Here is a 12,177-nt window from a genome sequence, read left to right as displayed (position 1 = left end):
GCTGGACACGACAGATCGGTGTTTTAATAAGCCCTACAGGAAATACATGTTAGAGTTTGAGAACCACTGCTCTAAAGAATTGCACGAATGTTCATTAGTTGGGAGATTAAAGTAGGCGAGAAGAAGGACGGAAGGGAGGGAGGCAGGGAGGGAAAAGGAGGAGAGGAAAGGAGAATATCGAGAGGATCGAGAGGGTGCAGAGCCGACCTCAGGCAGAGGACAGGACTCTTTGAAAGAAAACCGGGAGCGGCCGGATGGCTACTAGGGAAATCCTAGGTTCGGCTCTGGGACCTTCCCTGGACTGTCCAGCCAAGCAGGAGCCCTGCGGACGCCCGGCACCAGCAGGTGGCGCTGGACGGACAATTGACAAGGAGGCGGAGTCTGCCCAGGCAGAGCAGGCTCGCGCTCCGGAGGCTCGGGCGCCGAGCGGGGCTGGCACCTCCGGGCCGGTGCTGCGGCCGCGACTTACCGTCAGATCACGCCGAGAGACGGGTGAGTCCCTTGAATCGTTCTGGCTCGCCGCTTGCTCCCTGCCTCTCGGTGTCTCTGCGAGGCCGGGCACGGGCTCCCAGCATCGGGAGGAGAGTAGAGGGTTGCGAGCCCTCCCAGGACTGAAGCAGCGGCGCTTCGGGGCGAGCGCAGCTCAATTTGCCCCTTGTGCGCCGCTCTGGGACACGCTGCCTTCCAGCGAGCTCTCCGCGGAGCACACCGCTCCACTGTGGCTTGTCCGGGGGCTGGGAGCCGGGGACTCACAGGAAAGCCTTTTCCCTGGGGACTCAGGGGATATGATGAGTTATTAAGTTTGTCCTTAGGTTGGGTTCTGATGGCAAGTTTTCCAACTTGGCAAAATCGCCACGAGTTTGCATAGTATTGATGAATGATTGGTACGTACTACTTAAAACCGTGCAACTCGTCTTCAAGTTTCCTAGTAACAGAGAGTTTTCATTTTAAGTCCTTGGAACATTAGTCCGACTCTTTCAGGATCTCAGTTAGGATTCAGGTTCCCTCCAAATAGTCAATCAAGGCTTTATATGTGTCAGGTGTGAAATCCACTGGAAGGAGTTTGTAGACATAAAATGTACGAACACTTCCAAATTCCTGACTCTGTTCTTTTTGTTAAAAAAAAAAAAATCCTTATTGAATAAAAGGTCATTCGTTTAGCACAGAATGTTAAGCACAGGGAGGAAGCAATGCCTAACAACACAGCCCAGTGAAGAAAAACATCTCCCCTTCACATAGTTAAATGTGGTAAAGTAAGTTTGCAGTTAAAAGTATAGAAGATTTGGAAATGCAGTGCAACTGACCATGTATCCCAGTCATTGAGTGTCTTCATATTCTAAATTCTTCCACATAAACATGAGTCAGTTGGACTGTGTCAATATTTAGCAGGAACGTCAGGTCCTGGTACAGCAAAATGCAACAGTCCCATCAGAAATAGGCTTTGCTTTTTAATGGAGACGAAAGAGAACTTTGGATCAAATTCTGGAGTTCCTAACATCTGAATACCGTGCTGTTTCCTGTTGTTTTTGTTGATGAAAAGATTTTATTGTAGAATTTAAATTATATATTTGGTTAATGTCTGAGGGAAACCAACATATTTTATTTGACTGCTATTTTATTTTCTTGGCTTCAGGGTACAAGGTGGACTGTGGGTGACACAGTCAACAAGCTCCCTAACTGCCTGGGGTTTTTCCTTGGCTTTGCTCTTCAGTACGGTCTCCCTACCACGTGGACGAATGGTTGGATACCTCTCCAGGGCCACTCTGGCTTTTCACCCAGATTCTGTGCAAAGTGGCCCTCAATCAGCAAATACTACCAACTTGCTAGATGCTCCAGGACCAGGTCCTGAAGAGAGCCCTCACCCTTCCCATGCCACCATCTGTCCATAAAACTTTGTCTTCCTTTCCGATGCATTGCGCTACCATGCAGTCAGTTCTTGAAATGTCTGCCTTCTCTCCTAGACTTTAAGCTTTTTGAAAGCAGAGTCTCATTTAACTTTATATTCCCACTGCCTACCTGGTTGTTCACAGTATAGTTAATGACTTAATATTGAAAAAGTGTAGATTTGTATGTTAACATCTTTGCCATCCTGAAACTCACAGTTAACACATCTCCCAAGCATGGTGAATTATTTCTTGTGTTTGATTACAGTAAGTAAAACTTGTATTCCTAGTCATATACACACCCCCAAATTACTATATTAATAATGTTGGTTAAATCACCAAATGATTTGGAATAATACTTCTTAAGCAAATAGACTGTAAAACCCCTCCAGAGCAGACACGAAATCTCATTTCTCTTTTTCCTCCTCAATGTCTGTCATAGATTTGAGTTCATAGATACTTGAAGATTGGCATATGCTTTACTCGGAACTCTTTCAAATGCCAGTGATATACACCTTACTCAAACTAACTTAAGCAAAATAGGGATTGTATTGGCTTGTGTAACTGAAAAATTCAGGATCTGGTCTCAGAAACTCTAAATATTTAAATATGCCAGGACTCTTCTGTGTCTTTCCCCATTTCTTGCTTAGGCTTCTGTGTGTTGGCTTTCTTCTGTCCTTTCGAAGACATCTTCCTCCTTACAGCATGTAGAAGAAAGCATGGTAGGCTTCTATCATCCCAATATAACAGAATATTAAAGACATCTTCTCTTTATCTTTCATTTCCAAATATAAACATCAGAGAAGGACTCTAATTGGTTCAACTAGAGTTGTGTGCCATCCCTAAGCCAATCAGTGTGATGAACAGAATAGAGAACTGTCGTTAGTCAAGACTGTGTCATATGCCCACTTCTGTGGCCAAAGGAGGGCATTTCTCTGGATGGAGGAAATGTTTTAGATCATAAAATAGTGGGAAAAGAATGTGGGCAGACCAAAACAAATATTCTCAGCATGAATATTGTGAAATTTTGAAATAAGTAACGTATGGAAAATGTTCTTAGAGCACTTAAACAAAGGCACATGTTGGCATTATGTAAAGATGACTCCTCTTTATTCTCTGTGAAGATCAAACCTTTAAAAGTTGGAGAATGTTTTAAGTGTTTTAAACTGCTAGAAACAACTTTCCACTTAATAAAGTATTACAGGTGGTCTAAAATTCAGAAACACTTGGAATGTTTCTGTCAATCAAATGGTTACATATCTAATCTGTTTTCTTACTGAATTTCATAAAGAATAAATTGGCAATGTATTCCTCTGGAAATAAATTTAGAACTAATAAAACAGTGAATAATGTTGTGACATCATATGTTTCCCTTTCCTAAAAAATGTTACACCAAGCCCAAATTAGGATCTGTGGACAGTGTTAAGGAAAAGATTCTTTTATCTGGCAGGAACTGTGACAAAATAATTTCCACAGGGTTAACCAGGAGAGTGGGCATGTCAATGATTGAACACATCAACAGCCCCACTGGAAATACGCTAGCAACGCATTGTCTTGCCAACAAAAACCAGCCTGTGACTCCGATGGGAAAATGGCACTCTTTTAAGACAACCTTTCAGTCCTTTATGCTGCTGTCAGCGTTCACCTTACCAAGAGTGTCTATTCTGTTCATTTTCTGAAACTCAGAGTACATTTCCCCATACAATCATTTCACCATTATTTCAGATTCCAGTGTCAACGCCAAAAGTCTATTAAACACAACTTCCTGAAGTATTATCTTACATCAGCAAACTCCAACCTCCACTGACAACATTGTTACTCTCAAAAAACTACATTCCTAATTCTATTTACCTTTGAGGGGAGTTGACTCTCCTCCAAATGAGCACCTGGAGTTAAAGTCTCCTAAAATAAAAGGCAACATCTGACCCTTTGAATTCCATATAGACACCTGGGTCATTCATTGCACTGATAGTTGGACAAAGAAAAACACTATTGACACAAGGGCACTTGTTTGAATTCTTACAGATTATAATGTGAGGTTAAATGAGTCAATCAGTCTATATTTTAAATTGCGCTTTATCTGCCACTCTAGCCCTTATATGAGTAAATTTTTCATATTGCCCTATCAAACATTAATATCATAAATAGCATAGATGTGAAGAAGATAATTATTTTTATTTTCACAGGTGGCTGAGGCCATACTATTTTATAGAATTAATGGAGAGCAGACCAGACATCACAAACCAAGACGAACTTTGGAAAATGAAGCCCAGGAGAAATCTAGAAGAAGATGGTTATTTGGTAAAATAATAATATTAATTAATTAATTAATTAAAATCTATAAATAATTCAAATGCTGTTCTATATCTCCTAGTGTTATAAAAGTGATTTTCACCCTAGTCTGCTGATATCTTTACTCTGATTCCTGGCACTGATACTGTGATGGGTAAAGGGCAGTGTGGGCTATGAGAGGAGTTGTACCTTGACTGTCATGTACTTAGCTGAATAACCTTGAATAAGTCACTGAAAATCCTGGGTCTTGGTTTATCTACAAAGTGAGAGAGTTGGACCAGATCATCTCCAAAGCCCTTCCAATTCTTTCTAACATTCTGTGGGTCTAAGTTTTTTGAAAAAGTCATCAATGCCCATATAACAGTAGTTTTGTAAACTGTTTTTTTCATAGGCTCCATGGCAGCTTACCAAGAGATCATCAAGTTAATTGATGATTCACTGTTTAACCAAATAAATTCAACTTTGGAGTAAGAATCATTTGTCACACTTTTGCCCCACATCAAGATTAAATGTTTCTTACTAAATTATTTGACTGAACAAGTGGTGGAAAATTTTGCTTCCAAACTCTTTTTACCTTTCTAACTGATCTCAACTACAGTTTTAACAGAAAGTATTTATTTTATCTTAATTATATTAATAGGAAAAATAAGGTAGTACAAGTACATACTGTCTAAAATAAGTGTGCATAAAATAAAATCATTTTCATTTTTCAAGTGAACTGTCTTACTTGCTGTTCCATGATTCTTCACCCATAACCAGAAAATTGATATCCGTTGATTATTTTAACATGCAGAGATGGCAGAAGCTGTATAATGCTCAACTCCCTTCTAAATGGAGTAATTGGAAAAAGCATTGGATGTAATAGTGATTTGTTACTGAAAGTAAAAGTCAAATGGCAAGAGGTCATTTTTAAACACTAAAAATTATAGAGAACTATGCGAATTAAAGTTACTCTGCGTAAAATGAGGAAATGAACAAGATTATCACTAACATCATTCTGAGCATTAAAATGTTATGGGTCTACATATAGAGCTATAAGAAATTAGGAATAACGTATTAGGTGAGAAAGTAAATTTATTCATAAAGTAACACAATATGAAACACTCCGCTATAAGTTCTTATTTTGAGGGTTTTTTTTTTTTTTAATTTGCTGGTATATCAGTCAGTTGGGGAAGTGACATAATATTCAGTGCAAACTTCTTTTGAATTGTTCACTACCTAGAAATGCAACTGGGTAAAGAAATATAACTTTCTCAGGAAATAGATCATCCCTGTGGGATTTAACTACTTATATAGCCTTTGTACTATAGACTATTATATAGACTTTGTACTATTCGTCTATTAGTACTTATACAAATGAGATATTTTATGAATATGAGACTACATGATGGGGGGAGGGATAAGTTGGGAGATTGGGATTGTCATATACATACTACTATATGTAAGATAGATAACTAATAAGAAACTACTGTATAGCACAGGGAACTCTACTCAATACTCTGTAATGACCTATATGGGAAAAGAATCTAAAGAAGAGTGGATATACATATATGTATAACTGATTCACTTTGCTGTACAGCAGAAACTAACACAACATTGTAAATCAACTATACTCCAATAAACATTAATTTAAAAAAAGACTACATGATGGAAATTACATATTTTTATCTAATAGTAATGACTATATTATTCCTGTTCCTTTGTACTTGAATGAATGGAGTTTACAGAGAGTTGTTCAGTAACCAAAAGAAATTATAAAACAAATACAACTATGACTACTTACAAGTGTTATTATTTTTACCAAAGATTTCTGGATTTTTTTTTAAGTTTTTCAGTTTTTGTTTCCCAGTTGCATTATTTCATTCTTTTACACTTTCAAGATAGAAACACAATGGTCTGAGCTCTAGTGGAGGTATCTGAAGCATGTATTTCTTTTGACTTAAAGAAAAATGAGTAACAGAAATTATGGAGAACCCCAAGTAAGGTAGGATAAGTAAGTGCACCTTTGATCATTGCCACATAGTCTATGCCACCTTCCACTAACCAGTATCCAAAAGCAAGGTTCAAACTGTCCTTTTTTACTGATAAGTACCATGAGCAGTAAGTAATTAGTTTGAGAGAATCCCACTGTTTTGTTCAATTTTAAGATGTTTATTTTCTTTCCTTTGTAGAATAAGGATTCAAGGGAGACCAGTGCACCGAAAAGACCTGTGCTTTTGCACTTGCACCAAACAGCCCATTGTGATGAATTTGATTGCCCCCCAGAGCTTCAGCACAAACAGGAACTCTTTCCAAAGTGGTGTTTGCCAATTAAAATCGCTGCTATTGTATCATCTCTGACTTTTCTTTACACTCTTCTGAGGGAAATAATTCACCCTTTTGTAACTTCCCATCAACAGTATTTTTATAAAATTCCAATCCTGGTCATCAACAAAGTCTTGCCAATGGTTTCCATCACCCTCTTGGCACTGGTTTATTTGCCAGGTGTGATAGCAGCAGTTGTGCAGCTTCATAATGGAACCAAGTATAAGAAATTTCCACATTGGTTGGATAGGTGGATGGTAACAAGAAAGCAATTTGGTCTTCTCAGTTTCTTTTTTGCTGTACTGCATGCAGTTTACAGCTTATCCTATCCAATGAGACGATCCTACAGATACAAGTTGCTAAACTGGGCATATCAACAGGTAGGATGACATTACTGACAATATCACTAAACTAAAAAGTCTAAGTCTCCTAACAAATTAACTGTTTCTTATTTTAATATCAGTACCCCAAACCTCTGTTGAAACCCTGTGTTGAGAAAGTAATCTGCTTTTTAAAATTTTTTATTATAACTCTTCACTGGGGCTTGGTTGTATAATTCTACTTTGAGGAATGTTTTCTAAGCTGAAAATAGTAAACTACAACTTTAACAACGTAAACAAGTATTTTGTTCATGGACAGAGCCACATTTCAATCTTCTACCACACTCAGAAGATTTCTTTTTAATGCTAATTGTTCCTATTTTCTGCTTATTTACCATACATGCACACATATGACAATTCTAACCATCAAATAGCTATTATATAAATTAATAAAACAGATTATATAAATGTTGCATTCAAGGAAAAAGATCAATAGCTCCTATGTCATTTCTCTTAGAGAAATGCAAAAATAAAGTCATAAATTTGTGGAGGCCCCTAGTTATCAGGTCCTCCATAGTAGAGGGAGCGTAGAAGGAGGTTCTTATACTGGAAACAAGAGTTGTTTGCATTTTTTCCTTCCTCTTCTCACCCTCTCTTAGGTCCAACAAAATAAAGAAGATGCCTGGATTGAGCATGATGTTTGGAGAATGGAAATTTATGTGTCTCTAGGAATTGTGGCACTTGCAATACTGGCTCTGTTGGCTGTGACATCTATTCCATCTGTGAGCGACTCTTTGACATGGAGAGAATTTCACTATATTCAGGTAAATTATATATAAAAAAAACTCTGGTCCCTCAGAGAGGTAAATCTTCTTTTTAAGCTTATAATATCCTCAAGTATATTGACTTTACCCCATAAAAAAATAACAGATGGTTTTCCAATAGCAAAGATCTCACACTTGTTCCAATTAAAAATGTGCTCTCTTATCATTTCTCCCTCTTGCTGATAAATAGGAGAGGTGTTTTCTAGACATATATAAGAGGCATTACTCAAAGAAAAATATGATTTCTAACATTTGAAGCTTGTTGGACAATTTGCTATCTAGCGACAACAAATGTGATATTTTAGAAATTCAATATTGTTTTTAGTTCTCCAAAAGTTAAAAAAAAAAAATTTTGCCTATCCTCTGATTTTATTCATGCCTTTTAAGTTACACAGCTTTGTACTATCCTCCTTGAAATATGGAGTTTTATCTACCAAAGGTATTCTAATATCTAATTTTAAAAGCTTCTTTTTCCAAGTTACATTTTATGTAGCTTATTCACTTGAAGTTTCTCAATATTCCTGGAATTCAAAACTGTCTCAGATTTACTGAGGTTAACTTCCTAGTGGTAGATTACACCCTAGAAAGAACAATGGGATCCATGTCTGACAAGATTCGAAGGACTAAACTTAATTCAGTCCTAAGCGCTGCCAAGATTTTTTAAATTATATACATAGCTTTAACTTTTATGGGTGGACATCTTTGGAAATTCCCACAAAGTCAGTTAATCCTCACTATCCTTTGTACACATACATGCATATACTCCAACAGACACCTTATCAGGACATCTGGTTAAGCTGGAAAGAATGTCTCCATCTGAATTATTTGAATGTGGTTTAGAGATGGTGCCACATTTTCCAGGCGCAATATTTGCTGATTTTGTAGGTTTAGCTTGATAGCCATTGGAGTTGTCTGTTCCTCTTTAAATGACTCTCTTCTTACATTGCTCTGCCTGTCACACATATGCTGTGCATCACTTTACAGATTTAATTACAAATTCAAGCGCTGTATCTTGAAAACCCAACCCATTCCACTCTGTGTACAATACCTAGCCCATAATATGTATACAATACACATTTGGTAAATTAATCTTCAACCAATTACATATATTTTTCAATTAATAACCTAGCAGCTTTTCATTTACAATCCAAGAACGGGCTACTCTATGATTTACCTTGGAGATTTATATCTGAAAATATAAACTTAGCTATTTGGTTGTATTCATTGGGGCTTACCACTGAATAATTGTGAGTTGGTTTCATTCTGACAGTCTAGTGAACATTTCCTGTAAAGTGAATAGAAGTCAGAAGATATCTAGAAGAGCTATTGTCAGAATTCCATAAAACTACATAGGTGAACAATTCTTTTTAAGTAACTTTATCTGGCTGGTGCCAAGTATCCCAATGCAAGCTGATATTTTTCTTCACATCTCCATATCTCTGTGTTTTGTTAAAACATTGAAATAATTGTTGGTATTTTTCCACTTTGTCAAAATGTTTGATTTTTTTTCACAAAGACCAAGGTCATCCACTTTAGTATTAATATACCAAAATCACAGTCAGTCACTTTAGTTGCCTTTGTAATTGATAAAGATCACTAATATCAAGTTGATTTTTGCACTGATCTTCGGTCAACCCACCAATATTTATTGAGCACCTAAAATGTGCTCAACATGTGTTGATTCTGCAGGGATCCTGTGATGAGTAAGACAGAGTCTCTGATTTTAGGTGTCTCTTGATAAGCAGAATTAAGGCAAATGCACAAGAGACAAAGCATCATAAAATAAATGTCATAAGAGAGAAGAACAAGGTATGGAGAAAGGGAAGGCAATGTTATCGATTTTCTGAGACCAAAAAGGAGAATGGTTGTGAATTTTCTCAACTTAGATAGCCTGGAGACAAAGGCATTACCCACATGTAAAAAGAGTGGAAATATATGAGTGGACATTGTCGAGAAACGTAATAGGAAAACAAATGGAGATGAATGGAAGAATTTCCAAGCAACAAAACAGATCTAGCTGCTATAGGATGGAATAAACTCTAAATGAACCAATCTTACCAAGATAATTTTTTTTTTTTCTTTTGCAGAGCAAACTAGGAATTGTTTCCCTTCTGCTGGGCACAATACATGCATTGATTTTTGCCTGGAATAAATGGGTAGATATAAAACAATTTGTATGGTATACACCTCCAAATTTTATGATAGCTGTTTTCCTTCCGATTGTTGTCCTGATATGCAAAGCCATACTACTCCTGCCATGCTTGAGAAAGAAGATACTGAAGATTAGACACGGTTGGGAAGATGTCACCAACATTAACAAAACTAAGATGTCTTCCCAGTTGTAGAATTGCTGTTTACACACATTTTTGTCCAATATTGATATATTTTATCATAAACACTTCAAATTTGTATTTGTTTAATAAAATGACCACTTGAGGATCTTAACCTATCTCTTTGTTTATGGGTGATGTTTGAAATATGTGTATTTCCTTGCAGATTTGACTCAAAGGGAGAAGTTAAATAACCTTTAGCACAGTCTCTATGTTCAGTAAAGCTGAGCATAAAAAATAATCATATCTGATTTGTCAGACTACATAGCATTATAAATAATAAAAGGCCTTGAAATACCAGTCCTTGCTACTCCTTAAAAGTTATCATGAACCATGAAAAAAAGATATTATCTGATGTCCAATAGGCACATGAAAAAATGCTCAACATCGCTAATTATTAGAGAAATGCAAATCAAAACTACAATGAGGTACCAACTCACACCAGTCAGAATGGGCATCATTAAAAAGTCTACAAATAACAAATGCTGGAGAGGGTGTGGAGAAAAGGGAACCCTCCTACACTGTTGGTGGGAATATAAGTTGGTGCAGCCACTGTGGAAAACAGTATGGAGGTTCCTCAGAAAACTAAAAATAGAATTACCATATGATCCAGCAATCCCATTCCTGGGCATATATTTGGACAAAACTATAATTCAAAAAGATACATACACCCCAATGTTCATTGCAGCACTATTTACAATAGCCAAGACATGGAAACAACCTAAATGTCCATCGAGAGATGAATGGATAAAGAAGATGTGGTACATATATACAATGGGATACTACTCAGCCATAAAAAATAACAAAATAATGCCATTTACAGCAACATGGATGCAATTAGAGATTATCATACTAAGTGAGGTAAGTCAAAAAGAGAAAGACAAACACCATATGATATCACTTATATGTGGAATCTAAAATATGACACAAATGAACCTATCTAGGAAACAGAAACAGAATCACAGACATAGAGAACAGACTACTAATTGCCAAGGGGGATGGGGTTGGGGGAGGGATGAAGTGGGAGGTTGGGGTTAGCAGATGTAAGCTTTTTTATATAGAATGGATAAATTAAAAGGTCCTACTGTATAGAACAGAGAACTACATTCAATACCCTATGATAAACCGTAATGGAAAAGAATATGAAAAAAATATATACATATATTATATAACTGAATCACTTTGCTGTACAGCAGTAATTAATACAACATTGTAAATCAACTATACTTCAATGTTTTTTTAAGTTATTATCTGAATCTACCACACTAGTATATCCAATGTTTATGATTGTTGTTAAAGAACTTTCATTTTCCCGTAATGGAACACCCATCTCAAAAAACACATGGATTATGACTACACAAGTAAAGCAACAGAATAAGATCAGATACACATCCAGGCAAAATAAAACTCAGGTTTTCCAGGAGAAAAGGTAAATTCAGTTTTCTACATCTGAGTTATGTATAATTCGGTTGAACTTACCTTAATACATTGGCCAAAGCATACCATGAACCAGGTCATCAGAGAGCAAACTATACATCAACTATCAGGGCTTGCTAACCCAACCAACTATACTTCAGAGGTTTTCCATAATTAGCAAAACTAACTACAAACCTTGTCTTTTATACAGATAAATAATTTATTATGATTAAAGACAATAGAGCTAATACTAATGGTACAAATTAGGAAAAACAATTAGTCCATTCGCTGAGTGGAGTTCAGTTTTTTTACTTTTTGTTCTATTACAAAGGGTGATTATTCATTATTACATGGGGGCTAAGGAGCCTTCTGGAGTATAAATTTGAATTTTATACACTATTGGGATTCAGACGTATAGATACATGTCTGCAGATAGTGTTGACGGTACACAACTGGAAATAGAGTAGACCAGCAGTCCCCAACCTTTTTGGCATCAGGGACCGTTTTCGTGGAAGACAATTTTTCCATGGACCAGTTGGGGGTGGGGATGGTTCAGGTGGTAACGCGAGCGACGGGGAGCGATGGGGAGCGGCAGATGAAGCTTTACTCGCTCACCTCCTGCTGTGTGGCTGGGTTCCTGCTGGTCCGCAGCCCGGGGGTTGGGGACCCCTGGAGTAGACAATAGTGTCCTTGAGAAACAATTCACCAGAAGACAAAAAGGAATCTAGGGTTCTAGAATTGCAAATCAGATTCAGCAAGGAGACGTAACTATGGGACCACTTAACTAAGCTTGACACATGTCATACCA

The 12,177-nt window shown here is 37.1% G+C and overlaps 1 protein-coding gene across 1 annotated transcript; it reads left to right on the top strand.

Moving 5' to 3' along the window:
• The first annotated feature begins 362 nt into the window (after positions 1-362).
• On the top strand, positions 363-10,068 carry STEAP1 (STEAP family member 1). Its single transcript, XM_061197831.1, has 5 exons — positions 363-492; positions 4,070-4,184; positions 6,347-6,859; positions 7,459-7,623; positions 9,711-10,068. The coding sequence occupies exons 2-5, from the start codon at positions 4,101-4,103 to the stop codon at positions 9,966-9,968; spliced, it is 1,020 nt and encodes a 339-aa protein (XP_061053814.1). The 5' UTR covers positions 363-492; positions 4,070-4,100; the 3' UTR covers positions 9,969-10,068.
• Positions 10,069-12,177: the final 2,109 nt, after the last annotated feature.

The sequence above is a fragment of the Eubalaena glacialis genome, chromosome 8 (assembly GCF_028564815.1).
Source record: "Eubalaena glacialis isolate mEubGla1 chromosome 8, mEubGla1.1.hap2.+ XY, whole genome shotgun sequence".
Taxonomy (NCBI): Eukaryota; Metazoa; Chordata; class Mammalia; order Artiodactyla; family Balaenidae; genus Eubalaena; species Eubalaena glacialis.
The sequence above is the reverse complement of the archived record's forward strand: the minus strand, read 5'-3'. Positions and strand labels throughout refer to the sequence as shown.